The sequence below is a fragment of the Rhinolophus ferrumequinum genome, chromosome 11 (assembly GCF_004115265.2).
Source record: "Rhinolophus ferrumequinum isolate MPI-CBG mRhiFer1 chromosome 11, mRhiFer1_v1.p, whole genome shotgun sequence".
NCBI classification, from domain to species: domain Eukaryota; kingdom Metazoa; phylum Chordata; class Mammalia; order Chiroptera; family Rhinolophidae; genus Rhinolophus; species Rhinolophus ferrumequinum.
Window position 1 is genome coordinate 4,268,778 of NC_046294.1, and position 25,906 is coordinate 4,294,683.

General features: G+C 48.9%; 2 protein-coding genes and 1 non-coding gene across 5 annotated transcripts in view; 1 reads left to right on the forward strand and 2 right to left on the reverse strand.

Annotated features, from left to right (window-relative positions):
• PPP6R3 (protein phosphatase 6 regulatory subunit 3) overlaps positions 1-14,082 on the reverse strand; it is a 121,251-nt gene extending 107,169 nt beyond the window's left edge. For 2 of the 3 annotated variants that reach the window (XM_033119210.1, XM_033119199.1), the window contains exon 1: positions 13,949-14,082. The gene's annotated coding sequence lies outside the window, so the exon portion shown is untranslated. Of the gene's footprint in view, positions 1-13,094; positions 13,211-13,948 lie in introns of those variants that run through there. The other variant, XM_033119200.1, reaches the window with a different exon arrangement.
• A 473-nt stretch (positions 14,083-14,555) lies between these two features.
• On the forward strand, positions 14,556-14,628 carry TRNAA-AGC (transfer RNA alanine (anticodon AGC)). The gene has a single exon. It is a non-coding gene; the product is annotated as a tRNA-Ala (tRNA).
• A 5,080-nt stretch (positions 14,629-19,708) lies between these two features.
• LRP5 (LDL receptor related protein 5) overlaps positions 19,709-25,906 on the reverse strand; it is a 103,598-nt gene continuing 97,400 nt past the window's right edge. Inside the window, exons 22-23 of the mRNA XM_033119194.1 lie at positions 22,019-22,116; positions 19,709-20,173 (exon numbers count right to left, since the gene is read on the reverse strand). Coding sequence (XP_032975085.1) covers positions 19,912-20,173; positions 22,019-22,116 — 360 coding nt within the window. The 3' untranslated portion in view covers positions 19,709-19,911. The remainder of the gene's footprint in view (positions 20,174-22,018; positions 22,117-25,906) is intronic.

Here is a 25,906-nt window from a genome sequence, read left to right on the forward strand (position 1 = left end):
TGTATTATAAATGCTGAACTCCACTCTTTTCCCTTCCTCTTGGCTCATACTATTTTGATCCACATCCCTTTTCCAGATTGTTTTTGCTGTTCTCTGTACTTGGCTAGAGTCATATTTAAAGTTCACATAAACGTTTTCTAGCAACCAAATAATCCCAATTTTAAAAGAAAATTATTCTTGAAATCTTTCACATTTCTAGATGTAAAAATGAGCTAACTAATGTGAAGAAGCAGAAAATCTCTAAGAAATTCCTTACTGCCACAGGAACACTCCATATTAAAGAAGAAAAAAATTCACATTTGCCAGCTCTTACAAAAATGAACACCCTCTAATACTTGTAATTTTTTAATTTTTTAAACACTATCCAAAACAGATGGCTGATACTTGGTTATCCGGAATTAGCAAGACACTGAGAAATAAATAAATAAATGTATTATAAATTTATTATAAATAAATTTATTACAAATAAATAAATAAATAAATAAATAAAACCAGCAACCTAAAAGTAAAACAGAGTGAACAAATTTGCTGGACTGACCAACAAAACGAGTGCTTTAGATACACAACACCTCCAATTCCTGGGTAAGGAAAAACTGACAGCTAACTTCTAATTAATCTCAACAGCAACAATGGAAAAAGACGGGAAAGACTGGCAAAGTGCTAAGGGAAAATAATTATCAATCTAAATTTGGCAAAAGTGCCTTTAAAATATGACCAAAAAATATACATAATGTTTAATCTGTGGAATTTTAAGAGCAACAAAATGAAAACTCGGCAAGAGCACCATACAAACCAGGAAGGAGTATAAGACTAAAACATTCTAAGGTTCTTATAAAAGTAAAGGGATCAATTAACTTCAGGCTATAAGTTAAATATGAAATGTCTAAGATTACCGAGAAAATAAGTGTTTATTCAATATATTACTGATATATTACTGGGTATAGAGAGTAGACAGGAACAAAGGGATAAAAAACCACAATACATAGGGCAAGAAAAAGAAAAGGAACAGGAAAAAAAACCAAGTTAGAAAGCACAAAAGAAGATAACAGAAATAAACCAAATATTTTTCTCATAATTAACATAAATGGGCTAACTCATCAGTTTAAAATAAAATTATAAAAATGCAATCTAGTTATGTGCTGCTTTCAAAAGGCACATCTAAAAATCATTAAGGCCAGGGGTCGCTGGTTAGCTCAGCTGGTCAGAGTGCGATGCTCTTAACAAGGTAGCTGGTTCGATCCCCGCATGGACCAGTGTGAGCTGCGCCCTCCACAACTAGATTGAGACAACTACTTGACTTGGAGCCTATGGGTCCTGGAAACACACACTTAAAATAAATAAAAGTTAAAAAAAAAAAAAAGACACTAAGGTCACAAAAAAACTTGATAGAGAAAGGGCAGAAAAATATATATCAGGCCAATGTTAGCCCAAAATCACTTGGCACACTATACCAATATCTGACAAAATATACTTTACCGGAAAAAACATTCCTAGAAACAAAGATTCACAAATTGTGCCAGTCACTGGGAATTTAATAATTCTAAACTTACACAAAGCAAAAACAGAAACTTGGCAAATCTCCCATAACAAGGGATATTAACAACACCTCCTGTAATTGATATAGGACAAGCAGACTAAAGATACTAGTTTGAATGTGAATTCAATTAATGCATTTCATCTAATAGATAAGGAAAAAGCTCACCTTAAAACTGGAAACATTCTTTTTACACACACAGAATACTGATAAAAATTTGCCACAAACTAGACAATGTTAAAACAGCCTCAAAAAATTTCAAAGAATCAAAATCACATTGGACTACATTTCATTAACAAAATGCATGCTACCAATCAATAAAACAAAGATTAAATAAAGGTATACACAGTATATATACAGTAAGATTTCTCAGTAGACTTTCTAAGCTTCTAAGTCAGAGCTTAGAAGAAATCAAATGAAACTCTGAATATATTCAGAACTGAAAGATAGAAATTCTACATAGCAAAACTTCTGAGATGAGCTAAAGTGGTAGTAAAGGGAAATTACTACTTTATTTGGAAACACACACATGTATATGAAAAAGCTAAAAATTAATAACCTAAGCATCCTGTTTAAAAAGTTAATTATTAGTGATTAATTACAAATAAGGCATGAATTCAAAGGCAAAAAAATGAGAATTTTCTGCTAGTATATTTTAAAATGCACAAAAAAATAAAACAAATTTTAGAGAAATATAAATTACCAAATGTGACTCAAGAAAAAACAAAAACTTGAATGATTGTATGAATGTTAAAGCAACCAAATCAGTGATTTTTAAATCTCAGAAAGAAACACAAGGCCCTGATGGTTTTACAGGCAAGTTTTACCAAACAATGAAGAAAATGATAATTCCAACTTTATATATATTTAAGAGAATAAAAAGGAGTAAATACCACAGCTCATTTTATTAGACTAGACTAACCTTGATGATAAAACTCCTCAAGGTTATTAAAAAAAAGGAAAATTACAGACTGATCTTATCAATGAACGCAGATCCACAAATCCTGATATTAGCAAGTCAAAAACATACAAATCATACCAAAAGTATTTTTTTAAAGAGTATGTCACGGTCAAAGCTGAATTTATCCCAGAAATGTAAAGTTAAATTAAATCAGTATCTTTTTTAGCAATTTTTCACATTAGCAGATTAAAGACAAAACATATTATCATCATCTCAACAGACGCATTAAACAATGCATTCAATTAAGTTCAATACCTACTTGTGACTTTCTAAAATTCTCCATAAACTAAGATGGAAGAAATCTTCCTCAACCTAAAAAAAAAAGTACCCACACATTTAATGGTGAAAGATAAAAGCGTTTCCTTTAAAACCAGGAATACAATGATGCCTGCTGTTGCCATTTATATTCTCCATTGTAATGGCTGTCCTGAAGCAGTGCGATAAGAAATAAAAAGTAAAAGGGCTGGAAAAGACAGAACTGTCATTATTCAAAGATGAGATGATTATCTACATAAAAACCCAAAAAGAGCCCACAGGCAAATTAAGTTAGAGCAGTTACTGCATGTGCGAGCTGCGTAAAGTCATCTACATTTCCATTTGCCAGCAAATAGAAAATTTAACTTAAAAAAATTATTTACAACAGCAACCCAAACTATAAAGTATCCGAAGAATGTATCTAACAAAAGATGTGCAAGACGTGTACGGAGAAAAACCATAAAACTTTAAAAGACAACTACCTACAAGTCAAAAATCTACTTCTTCTTCTACCTGGGAAGTGAGGGCTAGGAGAAAAGATTAGAAGACACTGAGCTCCTTTTTTGCCCTTTTATTCCATGCTTTCAATAACCACTTTTTAAAGATCCGATAAGCACAGTAGAAAGGCAATTCACAAATTGGAAAATTGTATTCGTCACACAGATATTTAATAAAAAATTAATCAGAATATATAAGAATTCCTACAAATAAGAAAAATAAACTCAATAAAAAAAATAAGGCATAAACAGGCATTTCACAAAAGTGGAAAATCTGAAAAAGCCAGAAAGATGCTACACTTCATTAGTCATCAGAGAAAAGAACATTAGAACCATGCAAAAATAAATAAAAATGGACAAAGGATTCAAATAGACTTTCCTCTAAAGACATACAAATGGTCAGTAAGCACAGAAGCACATGCTCAACAGCCTTAGTCGTCACGTCACGGAAGGCGAATCAAAAACCACCGAGAGATACCACACTTCACACTCCTAGGGTGGATTAAATTTTTTTTTTTAACGGCAAATAATAAATGTTGGCAAGGATTTAAGAAATTGAAATCCTGATACGCTGGCAAGAATGCAGCCACTCTAGAAAACAGTTTGGTAGTTCTTCAAAATCTAAACATAGTTACCATGTTACCCAGCAATTCCACTCCTAAGTACACACCAAGAGAAATAAAGGCATACGTCCACGTCCACGCAAGGACTTGCACACAGCAGTAGTGGAAACCCAGAAGCCCACCCACTGACGAATGGCTAAGTAACACGTGGTCTCTCCATATAATGGAATGTTGTTCGGCAATAAAAAGCAATGAAGTAGGGCGGCCGGCACCTGCTACCCCCTGGACGCGCTGTGGAAACACTGAGTGCACGCAGCCAGACACAAGAGCACAATGTTGCATGATTCCATTTATAGGAAATGTCCAGAATAGGGCAATCGATAGAAACAGTACTAGTGGCTGCCTCCTGCTTAGGCAGAAACGGAGAACACGAATGGGTACAGGTTTCTTTTGGGGGTGATGAAAAAGTAAAATTAGACTGTGATCATCATGACACGATTCTGTGATCCACTAAAACCCATTACATTGTACACTTTAAATGGGTGAACTGCATGATGCGTGAATTATAGCTCATTAAAGCTGTTCTTTGTTGAAAAATGTGATGTAAGTTCACACCCACCAAATTGGCAAATATAAAAACGTCTGACAGTGCCAACCAAGGGTTAGAAAGGGTATAGAGCAGTGCTCGTAGGAGGGCACACGGGACGGCCCTTTTGGGAAACTAGCGGCACCATCTACTCAAGTTAAAGATGTACAGGTGCCACCAGCCTGCACGGGCTAGGCCTGGAGAAATGCTTCTGCACCTGCTCAAAACAGCGCTGCTTCTTTACTGGAAACAGCCCTACCCTCCAATGATAGGACGAAGAACTAAATGAGACATATTCGGTCTGAAACAGAACACAGAAGTGAAAAGGAGTAAAACGCAATGACAAGCATCACTGGACAAACGTCACACCTGGGTGCCCTCACCTCGCTCACATCCCAGCCTCAACACCATGGCCACCCAGTGATCACTGCCCGGACCTGCTCCTTTCGTTTTGCCACTTTCGTTCAGGGAGAAGCACAGCTCTGACCCAAACGCAGCACTGCCTACCTACTCTGCTTCTGGTAAAAAGAACACACCTACTCTTTGCACTGGAAACTCAGGGTGCTCCCTCACATAGGCTGTTCCATGTTGCTACTCCACTCACATGCTTCCTTATCCATAGAATATTCCATACCTTCTCCTCTCTCCTCACAACCCATTCGGCCCTACTCACCCTCACTTGCACAGACTGCTGGCAACTTCTTCTATTTCACTGGGAAACGAAGACGACATGTCCACATGCTCCCACTATGGGGGGAGGAAGAGCCCCCCCCGCCACGCTTCCTCTTCTCACCACAGCAGAGCCTATGGATGCTACTTGGGCACCTGGTCCATTCATTCCCTGGTGCCGTCCCAAGGACATGGCTCCAGCAGTGTCCCCTCTCCGACTTCATCACATCGTTCACTCTGTACAGGATCACCCCCCACCCACAGCACGAAAACGCTGTCACTTTTCCCATGTCAACCAAAACTTCTCAGGGCCCAAAATCTCCCTGCAGCGTCCTGGCTCCTCTATTGGTGGATCTCTTCTCCCAGGTCTTCCAGAACCCTCCCTTCCAGGCTTTTCCTGCACCACCCTGTGGAAATGGTCGAGGTCATCAAGGACTTCTCGGCCCTCATTTTACTTGACCTTCCAGCAGCAGCACTGGGCACAGGTGTCACCCTTCCTCCATGACAACATCCTCCCTGGCTTCACAGGTGCCACACTCACCTGCTTCTCCTCCACCTCAGGCTGCCCTGCCCTGCTTTCCTTGCTGACTCAGCCCTTACTCATCTCAGCGCTTTCACTCAACCTCAGGACTTGTGTCTCACGTTTCTGTCTTCAGCCCAGACCTCTCCTCTCAACGCCAACCGCTTCAATCCTACCCGTCTCGTCAGCTCTCTAAAAGCTTCACAAACTTAACTCCTTTGAATAAACCCAACTCCTGATCTGACTTCCACAACCTGTGCCCCCGCCGTCTCCCCTTTTTCCATAATGGCAGCTCCCACACAAGCCAAACCTCCCAGGATCGTCCTTCACTCTGCTCTCAGCAAATCCCCTGGGCTCTACCTTCAAGACGCATCCGGAACCCAACCACTTCTCACTTTTACCCGTGTTCCCACTCGCCTCCAAGCTGCCATTATCTGTTTGCACACAGCAGCAGCTATTTTTAACATAGCTTTAGGGGGTCCTTTGAAAAACACACATCAGATCTCAGGTCACACTTCTGCTCAAAACACTACAAATCCCCATCTCATTCAGAGAAAGACAAAACCATAAAGAAGGCCAGTGTGACCGGCTCCCACCCCCACCCCCACCGTCTGTGACCTTGTCTCCTGCCACTCTCCCTGGGGCTTTCCCTCCAGCCCGCCTGGCCTCTACTGCTCCTTCCTGCGACAGAGAAGGCACAGCCCTTCTAAGCACCTCCTGCACACTAGGCCCTCTGCCTAGAAGGCTCCTCCCATCCCGCCCGCACCCAAAGCCACCCAAAGCCACGTGGCTCCCTCTCCCCTCCTTTAGTTCAAAGGGCCCCAACTCAGGGAGGCTCACCCTAGTGACATTTCACTCTGCAAACAGCCCCTGCCCAGACACTTCCCTGCCTTACCTTTCTCCCCATGGATCTGACTTGTCTGTGAACTGTCTTCCCCCCTAAAACGTAAGCTCCCTGAAGGCCGGGACTGGCGTCTGCTTTGCTCACTAACACACCCAGTATCAAAACAAGCATGACACAACAAGTACAAATACTGGAACAAACGGATCTCAAACACGATGGGCGGAAGAGTCGCAGAATAAAATTATTCAATTCATATAGTTTAAAGACATGCAAACCTTAAGTTATATAAGCATACATTCATAGATGGCCACGCCATAAAGTAAAGCAAGAAAATGATACCCGCAGGGCAACGCTGGCCGTGGGGCAGTCAGAAGAAGTGGTGGGGAGGACGCACAGGGAGTCAAAGGCGGCAGCAACGGTGTATTTAAGCTGGTAGGGGGGTACACAACTGCTGGTTTTAACATTTAATATCTGTACACATGCTGATATATATTCTTTGACACGAGCTCATTAAAAATCAAAATTAAAAAATAGATTAGCACAGGGCAGGCCAAATCCAGCCCACTACCTGCTTTCGTAAATAAAACTGTGTTGGAAGACAACCACCTTCATTTGTCTGTGTGTTGTCTCTGGCTGCTTTCACACCACAGGACAGAGCTGCGCAGCGACAGAGACCACAGAACCCTCAGAGCCCTTTACACAAGAGAGCTGTCTGTCTGGTACAAATGTGGAATTTGTAAAGAAATTAAGTGAAAAATAAAAAAAGTCCAATCATCTCTTAAAATACATGATCCTTCAAGGTAGATGTGATTTTCCAAGTACACTGGAAAAATATGGTTCTTTATGAGACTCCAAAACAAACGGAGTTACCTTTATAATGGCAGGAAGATTTTCAAAAATGTTTTTGAAAGCAACACGCAAAACCTCAATTTACGATCTCTACTCCCACCAAAGTCAGAAAACATTACCACATTTATATAAATGAAACATACATAACGTAACATAAACATGAAAACACACAAAAACGTGCACATAAACACTAACTCCCTAACACCCCCGAACCGCAGCACCCCCGAGCAGCTGCTTAGACCTCAAAGGTCCTCCGTGATCCCATCACAGCCCATTTCACTTCTTCACGGCATTCACCGCACGTAGAGTCGTTTCTGCAGCTATTTCTATTCTTATCACGAAGATTGGTGAAGGTAGTAATATTAATACAAATATTACTCTTGTGCTAGGCCTTGCGCTAATTGGCCTGTATTTAACATTAATTTCACAGATAAGGAAACTAAGGGATAGAGATGTCATCTAATATTAGCATCACACGGCTGGCAGACTAGGAGCCAGGACGCAAAACCAGCTATTTCATACCCTGAGCACTCTTCACCTCCATGATATACTCTGAACTGGGGACAGACAACAGGTACTAATCTGTGAAAACTCCCTTTGCTTAAAACACTGTATCTATGATAGGTGTCAAACGCACAGTTGTTGAATCCAGTGTAATAAGGGTCCGCAGTGGCAAGTGGGGGGGAGTCATTCAAAGACCGTTATTTAATCAGGGTCTCACAGCAACAGAGGCAGACCAGCCCTACCCATTGTCCAGAGGCAACAGAAATCCTGCATATCTATGTCAATAAGAAAACCAGGAGACGCTATTCCCTCGTCTACTACAATGACAAAACTAACATGTACGACCACCAAAAGGGAACAATTCACAAGTTAACCCTTTGTTTTAACTCTCGGTGAGAACTACCTGTGATGTCACTCTTGAAAGAAATGACACTTGGAATTGGGGTCTAGTGGGGCCACCAAAACCCTAAGGAATCATGCAGGAACTGAGATTTCTCAGCTGCCTGTGGGTCCATTCTCCAGCCTGGCCTAAATTTGTCTCTAACAATCAAGGATCTCTAAGTTCTGTGCCAGCTCCAGAACCGTGATTCTCACGAGAAGAAGCCCCAAACAGCCAACAGTCAGTACTTGTCAAAGCTCCTCCTGCCACTGCCCCCATCTGGGAATTGAAAGCTCAGATTTCACCAAAGTCCAGCCAATGTCCACTAACTACGAGGCCACCGTGTGCCTCAGTGGGTAGTGTAACACCGCGGCCTTCCTTACCCTGCCTAGGGCCTCAGGGAGCCATGCATTCTGGGGCGAAATGCTTTCTCTTCTTGTCCAAGTGCGTCTGACACCAGCACTGTCGCTCAGACAGACGTCAAGGTACAGGGAACTCGAGGCCCCAACGAGCAATCCACACAGCTTTCTCCAAGTCAGACTCAACATTCAATCATACTCATTTTTGCAGCCTTTTTATTTTTATTTTTTCCCTGCAGCTTTTTCAGTTCTGCTCTCTAATGTTCCAAAAAACCAATCTTTCATTCATCTTCTTTTAGGCCACCAGATTTCACAGCAGTCGACCTCTGGGACACACGAACCATTCCAAGTTAACACATATTCCCACTGGAAGAAATTTTGGAACTAGCAACGTCCTAGTCTTCTCCGGAGTCGTTGAGAAGCACAAAATCAGAGCCTCCTCATATCAGTAAAAAGAGATTCATAACCTATCAAACTTTATTATAGAAACTCATAATCGAGTGCGTAATCCTCAATAATACGTAGAAAACAGGTCAACGCTAGCCAGGTGTATGTGACAAGCAGTAAACCATCTCTACTCAGTAAACCCAGATCTCTGCCAAGTATATGACATAAAAATGTCCCAGTTAAGGTAAGAAGCCTTTCAAGTACTGCCAAGATCCCTTTTACTTGCTTCTTTACCATCTAGGCAATCTACCTGGTATCCAGATGTCAGTTCCTTCATAATCATCCAAAACCTGAAATAAACTGGGTATTGATCCGACAAATAACTATTAAGTTGTTGCAAAAGTAACTGCAGTTTTTGCAATTATTTGTAACCTTTTAAACCGCAATTACTTTTGCACCAACCTAATAGTATCTCCTCTCTCCCAGTAAAGAAAAATAGAGAGAGAGACGGAGAGAGGAAGAAAGGGGGTTTCCGTGGCAATTAAATCTAAGCCAAAGGCAAAAGGCCACAAAAACAGATCTCCACTCAACCAAGACCCAGACTACAGCAGAAGAAACCATTTCCGTCCCCTGGAAGCACCGTGACTTCAGGATGCCCAAGATGTTTAGCGAGAACCTACATCAAGGCCCTGGTCAGTGTGGAACCAGTCAGTGTTTCAAGCTTGACTGACTGACTGACTGACAACCAACATCTATGGAGCAAAAGACAATACAGATCAATCCTATTTGACATTACAAAACAGCTTCACCAGTATGCCAAGAGTGGCATCACCACCAAACCAAACCAAGGAGGCAAATCAACATAACCATTTAATACATGGAAAAAACAAACGTGTAATTCCTTCATCCTCTGGAATCTCGATCACCCAACCAGCAAACGCAAACGAGTGCTTTTCCTCTGAAGCCTCTAGGGCCTCTCACCAAGAGCCTACCTACCGACTTACTTACCAGGTACAATTTTAACAAGCTGTTACGTGGTCTCCCACGCAAACTCTTTCTCTTTTGTAATGCTGCCTCTCCTTCTGGATTGCAGGGCCTTAAGCACCTGGTCAGGAGTGACTCCCTAAAACAGTTCCTGGCAGAGTCAAGACAATATGTTAGCTGATCAAATAAATGAGGATTAGAAGTCGAGGGCGGAAGGGGTCACTTGTCATTCTCAATCTCGGCCATAAGTCAAATTTTAGGATGAAGGATTAGAAAGTGCCTGCATAACCTCCTTTTTATGTCCTGATGCTAATATTTAGTTGCTGAAAGTGTGTATAGTTTTTATACTAACATTTCTCCATTCAATAAACTAGATCATCTAAATCGTAAGTATGTGTGGGAAAAGGATCTCTGCCCTTCTCTACTACTGCACCTCATCCCCCCCCAGGAGGAAAAATAGTCACCTACCTGGGTCAGAGTCCAGGGCACAGAGGAAGCCCCTTTACTAGCAGGCAAGAGTCACTGTGTAAAAAAGCTGAACATAAAGTATGTCTCTCTCTTGCGCTCAAAGGGCAGAATTGGCAAACTGATCCAGGGCTAACTCTCTGGAAATAAAGAAAGGTAATGAGGAAGCTGGCATCTAACAACAGAACTAACAGCTGATTGACAGGATGAGGGCAAAAGATACAAAACTCAAAAATCACACTAGTATAAAGCTGTTTAGCACAGGAGCAAACAACACTCAAAGCCTGAGAGTGCTACTAAGTTTCAGCACAACTTGGTCATTATTTTCCTGAGGGAAAGGAGGAAACGTTTTCTAAATTATTTTACAGAATCAACTCACTTAAAATTTCTTTTCAAGTTCCATCTTCAGGCACCTGCAAGTAACGTATGTACACCATCCCTTCCACCACTAAGTAATCTCCAAGGTGGGACGGAAGTACCACAAAGACAGAGCTCACAGATCACCTGAAGGACTCCCTGACCTACAAGCAGCCCCTAAAATTTGTGGGGTCGCACAGCGGTGCCAAAACCTAGCTGAACTTCAGTATTACCTGGGGAGCTTTTTAAAAATATATTCTCAATCCCACCACAAATTTCCAGAGGTGGGATCCATCACCCATGGTCTTAAAAAGAATCCCAAATGATTCTAACCCAAACCAGTCTAGCATCTGTCTTGCTCAACCTTGGCATTATTGTTATTTGGAGCGGGAGGGGGAGTCGGGAGGAGGGAATGCTGTCCTGTGCCTTACAGGATGTTGAGCAGCTTCCCTGGTCTCTACCCTTTAGCTGCTCACTCCCACTGGGGTGACAAGTTAAAGTATCTCCAGACATTGCCAAATGTTTCTCTAGAGGCAAAATCATCCCCCAGTTGAGAACCACCGATCTGGAGTAAATAAAAACCAATCATTTGAGGTTTTCTTCGGAAAGAAAGAAAAAACAAAACAAGAAAGCTACTTAAAGCCAAGAGGCTAGGTCTATGTTTTCAGTTCCTCGCACCTGAGAAAAGTAGCTAACACTACTCAGCCCACTGGGGCTCAGATTCTGACTTATAAGGAGGAACAAACCACAGCTTCTTGGGCTTTTCATGAAATAAACTCAATGCTGAGTTTTAGCTGAGCAGATGGTTAGAAGAGCTTCAGTCACTATCATTTACTCTCCTTAAGGGTAACAAAAACATTGTAAAATTTTAGACCAATATCCACTCAGGTTGCATCTCAAATATCCAAAATATAAAACTGCAACATACAAGTGTATCATAGAAACAAAGTCAATATTGAGCCTGACAACTACTGTTCTAAGGAAGACATGTTTTACCTGTAATAAGCATATTATCTTTGTACCAAATAGATACCAAAAATTAAACAAACCGAGCAAACCTCACCCTGTCGAGTCTCAATTTTACTACTATTCACTTTATGTCCAGCTATGTTCTCACTCTCAACTTCTCAAGTAACTAATTGAAACTAGCAAGTTTTTGTTTTGTTTTGCTATAATTTACACAAAAGCTATTATAATTTTCTGATCCAAACTGACCTTCTTCCTGTTCCTGAGTTAAGTTACAGCAGCAAGATGCTCAGCTCTACTTAAGACTGAGTCTATCCAAGCAACACTTTCCCAGTGCAAGACAGGTCCCAAGCTAGTAATGCCAAGGAAAAGGGGAGCACGGTTTCGAGTACCAGGGAGACGCACACAGGGCAGTAGTTAAAAGACTGTGGTATATGTGTGACTGACTGGATGGCATTTTGTTAAATATTCTAGATTCCCTGATCAGACACACTGAAACGCAAAACAGCTTATTCCCCAAACCATCTTTACTGAAATAAATGTCAATACACAATAACCTTTCAAACCTAAATAACCACCCAAGAGTACACAAAGAAATCCTGGAGTTACTGATTTGGGGGGCAATCATACTAAGGATGTAACACCCACAAGAGGAAAAGAATCTGACTCGAGCTCCTGATGGGCTTTTCTTTATTTACATCTCCTAAACCAAACATTCTGAGGCACCACCGCTAAAAATTACTCCAGGATACGTTTGTAATTCAGTGAATCTTCAACCACCCCTCTCCTAAAAAAAATGGAAAACATTTCCACTTCATTTTCTCACTCCAGCTGATTCTTAAATACACAAAGTTTTCCAAAGACATTCACCAAGAGCCAGCGCTTAAACACTCATCTGACTTTCTAATAATACCTAAACATTTAAAAATCAAATTTAAATTAATAATAATTGCCACTAATTACTAAGCTGATTCTGCGTGCTAGGCACCTTTTCTAACTGCTTTACATGTATTAACTCATTTACTCCCAACAAACTTTTAAGGTAGACACTTATTATTCCCATATTACACAGGAAGCAAAGAGACTGAGTAACTTGCCCAAGGTCACAAAGCTAGAAAGTGGTGAAACCAAGATTTCAATCCAGGCAGTCTGACTCCAGAGCGAAGATCGCTCAAACACCACCACCACCTAGCAGACGTCCCACTGGCTGGAAATCTGGAGTCCCTTTCCCACTTGCTGCCTACCTGCAACATGACCTTGAGGACTGAATCGAAGTAAAATTCACATCAAAGTGGGGCAATATCCACGTTATCAAGTGCCGTGAGGATGAAAGGAAACTACCAAGTAAGCGCCCCTCCCATAAAAGCAAAACATAAACAACGCTCCACGGGACCCACAGAGAAAATGTGAAATACCGGAAAAATTACACGAAGCTCTGACGCGTCAGGACAGAGATACATCCAAGGGCTCGTTCCGTGCACCTTACAGCCAAAAGTCCAAGTTGTGATCAGAGCAGGCGGGATGTGGGAAGAAACCCCTCCAAGCTAGGAGCGAACAGGCTTCTTTAAGAGGGAGGTACTTCCAGCCGCAGAAGGACCACCCCCCTCGCTCATATTCGCCAGGGAGGCTTTCGTGACCAGGTCTACATTCGAGTCACAACACTGGAGTTAAAAAATCGCTCAGAAGGCTATTTAAATACTCCGAGCTGCTTTTTGCGTTTTCCAGCGAGTCTGCAGCGAATGAATAGAAACCCACAGAACTTGTTTCCCGGAGAACGAGTCCAACAATGGCCTTCGCCCGTCTACAGCGAGCTGCCCCTCAACTTGACATGCTTCCGGGGCTCGCGCGGAGAGTTCTCCGGGGCCCGCGCGCGGGGCGGCGCCCGGGGCGGGCAAGCGGGAGCGGAACCGAGCCAGGCCAGGTTAGGGGCGCGCCCCGCCCGCCACCACTGCCGCGCAGGGCCGCGGACCTCATCGCGGGCGCAAAGTTCGCCGTCGGGCCCGCGTCCCACCCCAGCGCCCCGCACGGCGGGGCCCCCGCGGCCCGTGGCGGGCGAGCAGGAGGCTGACAGGCGCGGACCGGGACGGCCGGGAGAGCCTGGACGCCGCGCCTCTCGGGCCGCCGAGCGGCGAATTCCGGGGGGGAGGGGAGGGGGCCGGGACGCTCCCTCCCCGCGCCGCCGAGGCCAGGAGGAAGAGCCTCGCCGCCGACCGCGCGCCGCGCACCCCGCGCCGCTACCCGCTCCGCCGCCCCCCTCCCCCTTCATTACCTGGAGGTGCCCGCGACCCGCCGCTAGTTGCGCTCAGGCGGGAAACGCGCTCACCGACACCATCAGCGAAGCGCCCAAAATGGCGGACGTATCAAGCAGGCCTTGAGTTCTCCCCGCCCTCCCTCTGGCCTCCTCGCAACCAATTGCGGCCCTGCCCCCGCCCCCGGCTCCACGGTCATTGGCTTCCCTCTCCCGTCCCCTGCAGCCTATTGGGGCGCCCCGCGGCCCCGTTGCACCCACTCTTATTGGCTCGCAGGCCCCGTCAGTCAAGGGCAAGGGGCGCATTCTTTTCCCATGGACTTGACGGATCCGGAACCTCTAGGACCCCGGAGTCTGGAAAAACAAATCAGAAACCAGGAGAAACCTGGCTGGGTCCCCCTACGCCGTAGCAACAGCAGGGCCCCTGTTTGACGGACGCTTCGGACCACCAATCCGATAGCAAATGCTTTTTAAAACTAAACTGAGCCAAACCAATCATGGCCGTGAAGCTGGAAGCTGCAAGGGAACCAATGGGGTAGCGAGACCCGTGGGCGGGTTGGAGAGCCTGCAGGAAACCGGTGATGACGTGAGTCACAATATGTGTCCGCGGCGGAAGTTTTCTGGACCTGGGGAATTAGCTCAAATGGTAGAGCGCTCGCTTAGCATGTGAGAGGTAGCGGGATCGATGCCCGCATTCTCCACGGCTGAATTTTATAAAGGGAGACCTGCACGTCCTCGGTCACCTTACGAGGAAAAGGTGGCTGTCGCAGGAGTTAGGGGTCACGTTCACGGTAGAGAGGTCAGACCAGGTTCCCCCAGCCCCTACCCCTACGGTACCGGGAGAGAAGAAATGTTTTGCCTTACGGAAGGATTTACACACGAGTTTCTTCCGAAATGCTAGAGGGCGACAATTGGCGACAGGGCTAAAAGCTGGGGGCAAGTAAGCGTCCGGTGAAACCCAGCCGGAATTCAGCGAACGCAAAATTACGCACCCACGAGTGTGCGCGCAGCGCAGGGGAAGCTTGGGCTGCAGGCTGCGGAAGCGGGGTGCTCTGCATTCGTGGGCAGCCCTTTAGTGAGCGCCTGGTGTGTGCACAGCCTGTGGGGGTTCGTCAGACACCACCTGGGTAGCACCAGGTAGTGGTAAGTAAAACAGGCCGCCGAGTGGTGCGGGCCCTTCCTGAGCAGGTGTCATTTCAACACAGGGACAGGGAGGACAGAGCTGCAGGCTCTTGCGTCCAGATGGCGGGGAAAGAGGCCTGAAGCCCCCAGGTGGGGCTGTGGAGCGCCAGGGAGGCAGGTGTAGCTGCGTTGTGGTGGGAGAGGGCATGCGCATGGCAGGGAGAGGAGGTGGCAGAGGTGACTGGGTGGTGGCCGGGCCTTGAGGACAAGTGAAGGAACTTGGGGTTTATGCTCAGAGATTGAGGTCCAGGAAGCGCTTCTGGGTAGCGAAAGGCGTGTTCATGGCTGGCCTAACTTTATTTAGAAAGGACTGTTCTGAGCAAGAGCAGCAAGGCAATGCTACAGGAGGCAGAGGGCGGGGGCGGCAGGCCCCAGGGGCTGGACCTAGGAGTCAGGGAGAGGCTGCAGGGAACACTGGCATAGGAGTTGGTGCCTGAGAGGGAGGCTGGGCGTGGATAGGAGGGGACAACTAGGGCTGGGACCTGCCCTCGGGGGCACCTAGGGAGGGCCCAGCCACCCACTGATCTCTTTACTGGTTCATCTTCAAAGGACTTGCCAGTACCTGCTTCTGGCTCCTCCATCCCAGACTCTGAAGTGGGTCCTAGGGCCATGTGCACTATAATTAAATGAAATAATGCAGTACCTCACCCAATATAAGTGGGCCCCGAAAGTCTCCAGTTAGATGAGCTCCTAACCTAATCTGAAGGGTTGAAGCCAGGAGAACTTCCTGAAGGGGGAGGCATCTGAGCCCTGCCCGTCACCTGAGGGCAGTAGGGAACCACTGACAGGCTTTACAGAGGAGAGGGACTTTTGAAGCTTTGCATCGGCCTCACTGTTGTCGAGTTTCTAGATTTCACAGAGCACCACTCTCCCCCTTTTTCTCCTTAATCCTTTGGTGATTTAATTTTTAATGTTTAAATTTGCAACCCATCTAGACTTTTAAAAAATTTATACGAATCATTTCTCACACACTCAACAGTAGAGAGAAACATTATGAACGCCCATGTGCCTGTCACCCAGCTAGTACTCCTAAACTTTGGGAACAGCCACAGAACTGTGTCATTACTAATTCTATCAAGTAATGGTTTTTAAAAATACCATTTATTATTGCCGTCCTTTCATACAAGGAAAGACATTTGAACATACATACACTTAGGTAGGAAAGACTAGCTCAGGATAAACAAAAAGGCTTTAAATTGAATAAGCTCAGCTTGGGGACAAAGACATCCTATTGGCTTTCCTTTTGTTACATCACCAGGGCTCAGTCCTGATCTGAGAGCTAGAGGGGGGCCATGCTGAGGACAGCCATGCTCCAGAGGGGCCCGGGCTGGTTCTGGGTCAGGTCAAGGTCGGTTGAGGTTGGAGATAAGGGGCCAGATATGCAGCTCTAGTGGGATGTGAAGGGTCGACCGATTTTAACACGGAAACGTTAACTTTTCTGTTTCTTTTCCTTTTCTTCCCTGCATTAAGATTCAATCTGGGTTGGGGAGAAGGTATTTCCCTTCCTGCTAGAGGACTGTTGGTAGCCCAAGTGTTGGTAGAAAGGGGAACCAGTAGGTTGCTACCAATTAGGGCCGCTAGCTTACGGGGAAAGAACAGGAGGGCATTTGGGTGCAGAGAGAGAGAGGTAGACACATGGGGATCTGGATGAGGACCTTGAGGGAGGAGCCAGCAAGGGGGTTCCTTGGCGGGACCCCAGCCTGGTGACCTGAGGGTACGGTCCAACAAGCGGGTCTCAGTGCTGGGAAGAGCCATCTGAGAGGCTCTCAAGAAGGTACCCTGCAGGGGCCAAGTGGGATCCTAGCCCCACCCCACTTCCCACCACCCAGGTTTCTCCACTTCACCCACATCCCAGTTCCCCATTGTCCTGCCTGGCACTGGACATGCCTAAAATCTGGCCACGTGGATTTTGTTCGGCTGCCCGGGGCAGCTATGGACCCAAGAGGGCTGCCGGGCCCAGGCAGGGCGGAGCTCCCACACGCATCCTGCGGCCAGCCTGGATGAGGCCTGAGCTGAGCAAATGGCTCCTCTGATATGGTCAGGGAGGCCCTGTCGTTCCCCGAGGGACACCCTGCAGGGCTCAGTGAGGGCTGACAGAGACTCAGAGGTCATGCGTGTCACCGCAGAAGTGAGAGGGTTTGGAGGGAAGGTGGAAGCCCTTTTGGCCACGTTGAGTAACACCCAGTAACCAGTTAGTAATGTTTATCGGATAAAGGAGTGATTGAACAAATGAATGAAAAAAATTGTGGCTTTTCTTTTTTTTTCCCTGAGCCTTGGTTTCCTCAACTACAAATCGAAGATACCTCGCTGGGGTGTTGTGAAATTTAAATGAAACAAGCTAAGTTAACTTCACCCCCTCAGTTAAGACTGCTTAGACGTCACCTCCTCCAGGAAGCCTTCCCATCTGAGTGTGATACCCTTTCTGGGCCCCAGATATCTCAACACTGCTTTCCCCCAGCCAAGACTTTGGAAAACTCTCCATGATGGATTTGGAGTACCTTCAAGGGAGGACATCTGACTAATCTCTGGGCCCCCCAGCAAGGGCTCTGCAGGTAGTGGGTGCTTACTGAAGGCTGACAGATTTATTTGGCACATAGTAGGAGGCCAGCAGTTTGGCCCATTCCCCCTAGCTGATTGCAAGGCAGGAAAGCGTCCAGCAGAGTGGTCTCTGGCCACCAGATGGCACCCATAGCCATGCAATGGATCTATCAGGGGACACTCCAGGGTGCTGGGGGGGAGAGCGGGAGGGCTGCAGAGGTAACTCAATCGTCCCCAGCCCACGCAGGCCACGGGGGTCACAGCCCAGGTCATTTCTTCCCCACCCCTGGTCTGATCCCTGGCAGGCCCTAGAGGACTGGATGGCTGGCTGGGTGGGAGAATGGAGCAGAGGTGCTCCTGGGGACCCCCGATGCACGATTGAAGGGCAAGAGAGTGGACGGAGGTCTCCTAGGGGAACCCCCCAATGCAGCCACTGCTTCTGAGTCAGCAAAGGTGCCCTCTGCTCCCCGCGTGGCTGCCCAGGCCAAGACTGGTACTTTAAATTAGCACCTCAGGGCGTGGGGCCCAACCTGGAAGAACAGGAATCCTGAGTGCTTAGAAGCCCCCCCGCCCCCCGCCCACTGCAGGCAGCTCTGTGGGGCAGGGGACCCCACCTTGGGCTGGGAGTCTGGGTGCACCATCTAGCTCTGCCGGTCCTTTGTGGTATGACCTGGGGCAAGTGCGTCAGCTCTGAGTTTAACAGTTCCCAGCACCCATGTACTGAGGACCTGCTCCTTGCCAGGCAGACTGGGCGAGGCTTCTTCACGGGCATCATCTATGGAAGCCTCTGACAGCCCGAGGGGACGGGCGGGTGACGGCACCTTCCTTAACAGACGGGGCCGGCTGCATGGAGTGGCTAAGAGATGAGGCTGGCCCTCCGGGCTGCAGAGCTGACCCGTTGTCTGCAAAGGGGCCTTGGCATAGGTCCCCCTCTCAGGTGGCCCCAGGTCGGTGCTCAGCCCTGGCTTCCTGTGCTCACTCTCGCTTTGCACTGATGCCAGGTCACCCTGTCCCCAGCATCTACTCTTGGTCCCAGCGGCAGCGGCAGCAGCAGTCGGGACAGGGGAGGTGAACCCCGACGGTCTGTCCCAGGAACCAGGCCAGGCAGGCTTGTGCCCTGATGTCCCCAGCTATGTTCCGTGGCCAAGCAGTCCTAAGCGCCACCGCCTTCCCACCTCCTCAGTGCCAGGGCTGTGGGGCCCGTGTATTCTGGGGTCCCCCATCGTGGAGGCTGCCCAGCAGTTGGTCACCTCTGTGCTCCAGGCCCTGGGGGTGGGTGAATGGTTCAATCTCGGGGGTGTATTGGGAGGCCCTCCTTCCAGATCTCGCGAGTGTGCATCCAGCACAACCTGTGGTGGTCCTATCACCTCCCTCCAACATTGCAGTGAGGGCCAGGCCCTTCCTGGCTTCCTGCCTCCCCTCTGAATGCCCTCTGCCTGGCACCAGCACAGCCCAGCTTCATCACGACACCATACTTGCTGACTTCTCCATCGCCTTCCACAGACTGGGAGTCCCCAGGGACAAAGCCCAGTCCTTATCTAACAGTCTCCTCCAATACCATCCGGGTGGACACAAGGCAGGCCTCCGGCTGGGGGGCTCCCTCCCAACCTGGGGTGTGTGCGACCTGGCAGCCCCATCCACTGTGTCCATACAGATGGCAGGGCCAGGAGGGGTCGCCAGCCCCCAGCACTGTGTTGATGGGCACAGTAGTCTGGGCTGGCACACAGAGTTCACACGGTGGCAGAGACTGGCCAGGAATCTTCAGGGCCTCCTGCAAAAGGAAAACGGGCCTCTTTCTCAAAAGTTATTTAGAATTTCAAGATGGCAACAACAGAGCATGAAACCAAGTGCGAGGCCCTTCGTGACTGCACGCGTCGGACACCCATGACCTTGACCCTGCCCGCAGGCCTCTGCCCTGTGGGAACCTGATGGAGAGAGACACCTGTGCCCAGGAGCACAAGCGCACGACCCCGACAGCTGCGCAGGGCAAGGCCGGGGTCAGGTTCACTCCGTGGGGACACTCAATTCCAGCGCACACATGGCACAAAAGAACAGCAGTGATGTTTAAAAAAAATTAAGTTTATAAATATTTTCTCCGCTGTACAAAGTTTTCCCAGCCCTGCCCACCCATCATTGTTCACATTTCTCATGTTTTTAAAATCCCAACTATATTTATTTCTTAAATCATAAAATATATATTTTTCTTTGTTCATATTTAAAACTATTTACAGGGGTGCAGGGAGGCCGGGGTGGCCCGGCCGAGGTCAGGACGAGTCCGTGCAGGGGGACGGCGGGGGCGGGAAGAGGTGGAAGTAGCTCCTTTCGGTGGCAGGGGAAGGGGGGCAGCTGTCCTCCGCGGACAAGTACTGGCTGTGGGGTGTGGGCGGGGGCGGGTAGGGGTCTGAGTCTGAGTTCAAATCCAGGTAGTACTTGCTGGCCTTCCAGCGGCTGGCACTGTAGTCGCTGTCGCACACGTCTGTGCTGCAAGGTGTCGTCGGGGGCACCATTCCACGAATGATGTAGGGTCTGAGGGGACAAAGAGGGGGGAGTGGGACCTGATTCGGGAGGCCCCGTGCAATGCACCCGATGGGCACAGCTCCCCCACGCCCAGCTGTGTGGCCTCTCTGAGCCTTGACCTGCCCACCTCTCAGTAGGTGCCCATCCACCCTGCAGGGCTGCCAAGCCAGGCCCCCGGGAAGCCCTGCAGCCCCAGCCAAGGTCGCCTTTATGGACAGAGTGGGGACTCCAGGGTCTACCTTGGGCAACTCCCTCAACCGCTCTGAGCTTTAGTTTCTCGTTGATAAAATGGAGAGGATGACGCAGTACCCATTTCAAAAGGGGCCTGTGAGGATTCAATGAGATTCTGCACGGAAAGTGCAAGGAACTGTCTGGCACCAAAACGTGCTCAGCAACTGTTCCCCTTTACGTCATCCCTGTCAGTGCTGGAGCCCGGTCGGCCAGCAACGGTCCCATCTTGAGTGAAAGCAACCTGACCCCGGAGATACCACCCCGCTGGCCCCCCATGACACCGCCTCCCAGACACCTCCTGCACCCTGAAATCCTGTGTTGGGCCACCCCGTAGCCTGCGTCTGGGGTTGGGATCACGGTGTGTTTAAGAGCCCCAGGCCTGGGCCACAGTGGGGCTCACAGTGGGCAGGAAGGTGGAGCCAGCCCCCAAGGGCCAGCAAGGGGTGCTGGGCTGAGGAAAGTGCAGCAGGAGGATTTGTCTCATGGGATCCCAAGAGCAGGAAGGGACCCTGACAGACGGTGGGCAGGGCAGAGGTATCGGAGGTGGCACCAAAGTCAGGACAGAACGAACAAAATAGACTGAGGGGCCGGGCCTGGCTGGTGTGCATGTGACAGCCCTGGGCACAGTGGCCGATGAGGCTGCTTCAGGTCTCTGAGCAGGGCAGTGACCAGTAAAAAGGTGAGCCTCTCCCAAGGCTGCATAGCTCCCGAGATGGACACCAGATGGCAGGTGGCGCCTTGCTCAGAGTCTCTGTGGGGCCTCAGCCACTCCCGAGCTTCTGCTTCCACCTGGGCGGTCCAGCAATATGCCAAAGCCTTGATCTCTCGGCCGGGGGCAAGCCCAGCCCAGGCCCACCCCCACCCGTCCCATCGGCTGAGGGGCCCAGTGCACCTGGGGGTGGGCGCTGCTGGCTGAGACCCTAGGGCTGAAGGGCAGGAGGTTCACCAACCCCGCCCCAGGCTCTGACGGCCCCTGGACACGTCCGTGTACCCGGATCCCGCTTGATCTCCACGTTCTCAAGAGTCCCGCCCCACCCAGGGAGGAGGGGCCTGCAACCCCATTACAAACAACTTGGGGGGGCTGAGCAGGCCTGTGGGCTTCTCAGGCTCAAACAGGCCCTTGTACCAAGAAAGGACCATCTTATCGAGGGCCCGAGAGGCAGGTGGTGCACCTGCAGCCATGCAGAATTAGATGTGACCCTGTGGGGCCCACAGCTGAATTAACAGTCCGATGCCTGAGCCTGAGCCTGGTCCCCTGTGCATCGGTCTCCACAGGCAGTGGGGCCCAGCCATGCCAAGGTGGGCGCCCTGGTGGCATCCTCCAAGGCCAGTCTGCCTGTCCCGGCTAAGAGCCCACTCAGAACGTGGGATCCAGTGGGTTTCTGGCCTCAACACGAAGGCCCAGTGGGCTGGTGTGGGGAGGCAGCACGGTGTGCTCCAAGGGCCAGGAGATGCAGGGGAATGAGGGCTGGGCCCCGACATGTATCCATCGGTGCCCTGGAGCCCTCCCCGGGTTTTCTCTCCTAGGAAAGGGGACAAGGCCCCTCCCTGCCACAGGCTTCTCTGGAGGCCCAGCCCCACAGCGTGCCAGGGCTGTGCCAGTGCTATGCCGGGACTGCATACCTGTATGGTCTGGCGGGGGTGGGAATGTTTGAAGAGTAGAACATGTCCATGTTGTACAAGGATGGGTCCGTGGCAGGGGACGGCGGTGGGTTCAGGATCTGAGGAGAACAAGCAAGGGTCACAGTGGCCCGATGGAGCTTTGTGGTCCTTCCACCCACCCGCCCTCCTGCCCCGGTTTTCTCCTAGAGCAGGGGGTACAGGTCTGTGCAGGGCTGACCGGCCTCAGGAGGCCCATGCTCCCAGGACCCCTGTCTGCAGAGTGCAAGCAGCTGCTGTCACATCCCGAAGGTCGTGGGAGCAGAGGTGTCTACAGCCCCGGGTGCCCTGCCCTGACCAGCAGTGACCCCCCCGCCCAGGCGCTCGCTCGCCCTGCGCTCTGAGGCAGAACTTCGGGAAGGTCCCTGGATGCCTGAGCCAGCCAGTGCTGTGCACCGCCCCACCCCAGCAGTACAAGATGTCCCCACAGGCCCCAGCATGGCCACCTGCACCATGACCACGCATGACCTGCACCTTGGGGTCCTCTCGCCAAGGGAGGGGCCCTAGCCCCACTGCCGGCCCTCGCGGCACCTCTGAGCAAATGAGGAAAGGGTGCACCTTCCTCAGGGGACAATATGGTCCCCAGACTGTGAAAATAAATGGACAACTCTATCATGTGAATGCACCCTCCTGAGCCGGGCAGCACATGACCCACCCCACAAAGGGACAGAGGGAGCTGGGTCTGCACCTTCCCCAGCACCCACCATCCAGCACACTCCTCCAAGCCATTTCTGGAGGGGGCACAGCCAGGTCCCACTTCCAGTGCTCCTACAGCTGAATGGGTACAGGGCTGTCACTGCACACCCTGAAGATGTGTCTGGGAGTCCTGTTCCCGAACTTCTGGGCTGCACATTGCTCCCTGGTGAGGAACTTCACCTGTCGGGGCCTCGGTTTCTTCATCTCTAAAATGGGGCTAAGAAAACCTGCTTCCTGAGGCTGTCCTAACACTTGGTGCGTCACCAGACGTGCGGCATAAGGTTCCCGCTACTTATTTTGGGGAGGGTCCTCTTCCGCCCAAATAGCCACTCTGGGGACTCCTCAGGATCTGACCCCAAAGTTGGCAGGACACAACACTGGGAGGGCTTTTTCAGAGAGGGGAGCAGAAACCAGGCAGGGAAGCCCAGCGGAAAGGGCCTCTGGCAGCTGCCTGTGGGGTCCTGTTTGGGCATCTGCCCATGAACTTGACTGGAGCTGGTTTTTCTTCACTTCATCCTCCAAGGCGTGCTCTGGGATTCTGCCCAAACCCCCTCCCTCTGCTGCTGTCACTGCTACTTCCCCCAGGGTGTTGGGAGGTTAAAGTCAAGGAGTTGTGGAGAAGGTCTTCCCAATACTGCACTGGGCAGATTTCTAGCAAGTTCCGCTGGTGTAGCACCTCAGCGACTTCTCAGCCAATTGCTGAGCAGAGGCTGTACCCTCTCTGAGAATGGACCATGGCCCTGGGGGCGCTTCTTCGGGCGCTCTCTCCCACCTGATCTGCTGTTCCTGTGTTCTGAAGAGTTCGCTTTACCTCTCACTGGCCGACTGTCCGGAATTCCGGTCCCCGCTAATAATTCTGTCTATTGAACTTTCTCTGTTCAGAACACCATGTGAACTGTAACTAACAGAGACCACCTGGGAGCCAGCGGCACAGAAATAAAGCCAGATGCCAACAACCTAATTACATTCCCAGAGAATCAAAGATTGAAATATAAAACATGAAACTCTGAGAACATTAAGAAAAAGAACATGGCAAGAAATTGCTTTTCTTTTCTTTTCTTATGATAAAAGGAGGGAAAGCCTTTCTGAGCACAACCGAAAACCCCTAGATGTCGTAAGAGAAAAGATTGATCGTTTCATTGTATAAATGGCAAACACACCATAATCCAAATCAAAAGACAAAAATCTAGGAAAAACAGTTTCAACACACGTCTCAAGGAACGGGCTAATTTTCTTAATATATCTATATATAAAGAGACCTTATAAATGGATAAAAATACTAACAACGCAATATAGCATAGACCCTTCAGAGAAAATAAAACTGTAACGGTAATTACACACACAAAAAGATGTTTGACGTCATTTGTAACGCAAGAAATACACATTAAGATTATGCCACCGTACAATTTGCACCTTAAGTTAGATTCATGGAGAGAGTGTTTGAGAGGGAGTCGTGCCGACGTGGCCCTCTGCTGGCCACAGGATGGACTGTCCCCAGGGGAAGGCCACTTGGCCAGAGTGGTCAAGATGATGGACACTCAGCCTCTGCAGCCCGGGCATTCTTGCTCTGCCTGCCCTCAGGGGGGAGTGCAGCACTGCGCCAGGAGCAACCGGATGCCAGGCTCTCAGGAACCGCCTCCGGCTGCCAGTTACCACTCAGCTCTCCGTCTCGTTTGCCAATGGGATGACGACAGTGCCTCCTTCTGGAGACGGGTTCACGTAGCATCCGGAGAGGGCACTGGTCAGCTGGGCGGTCCGAAGTGCTCAGCTTGCCTTCTCGCCAGAAGCCAAACGCAAGGCTCAGAGGGGGGCTCTCGTTACCTTCAGATGCCACCATTTGCGTTTTAAAAAGTACCTACGAATCGACTCTGTACGAGACTATAATGGTGGATAATTGTCATACGTCTGTCCAAGCCCACGGAGTGTACACCACCAAGAGTGAGCCCCACTGCCCACTGTGGCCTTGGGTGTGACGCTGTGTGGTCCGTGCAGGCTGTCAGCTGGAACAAATGTAGCACTCGGGTGGCGGATGGTGACAGGGAGGGAGGCTGTGCAGGTGTGGGGCAAGGGGCATGTGCGAGACCTCTGTACCCTCCTCTCAAGTTTGTTGTAAACCTAAAATCGCTCTTAAAATAATAAAGTCTTAAAAAACGAAGTTTTTTATATGTAAAACTGGCAAGATCTGTATGTAAAACTGGCAAGATCTGCCCATGTAAAACAACTTGCCATATGTAAAACTGGCAAGATCTGAATAAGGTCAAAGGATGTCGTATCCATGTCCTGATTATGATATGGTACTATTGTCATTGCTGAATGTGAGTGTCCCCCAAAATTCCTATGTTGAAACCTACCCTCTAACGAGACCTTTAGAGGTGGCGCCTTTGGGAGGTGAGTAGGTCATGAGGGTGGGGCCCTCACAAGTGGGGTCAGTGTCCTCAGAAGAGACCCCAGACAGCTCCCTTCTGCCATGCGAGGACCAGACGGCCACCTGTGACCCCGGAACTGGGCCCTCACCAGACACCCAGTCTGCCAGTGCCTTGATCTTGGGCTTCCCAGCCTCCAGAATTGTGAAGAACAGTTTGCTGTCAGGCCGCCTGGTCTGTGATAATTTTGTTAGAGCAGCACGAACAGAGGACTGACACAACCGTAGGGACGCGAGATGCTCCCACTGGAGAAAACCAGTGAACGGAACTTCGCTGAATTATTTCTTGCAACCGCGTGTAAGTCTACAGTGGTCTCAAAGTGGAAAGGAAAACACTTACTACCTTTGCTGGAAAACTAAGTCCATACTCTTGAATACTTGCTTAAGTACACATTGCCCAGGGAAGACGCACAAGAAACTCTCAACGGGAACCTCCAGGGGGGGTTCCTGCTCAGGGTCGGGGTGGGGAGTCCCTCTTTTCACTGTATATTGTATTGTGCCTTGTGAATTCTGTACCATGAACATATATTACTGCCGCAAAATCATGTTAATTTAAAAATAGCTGGCTCTGCGTGGGGTTTCTTTTTAGGTGATGAAAATGTTCTAAAATTAACGATGGCGACGGCTGCACATATCTGTGAATATACTAAAAACTACTGATTCCTACAGTTTAGGTGGGTGGACTGTATGGTATGTGAATTATATAAAAAAAATAGTTGGCTGGTCAGAGTTGT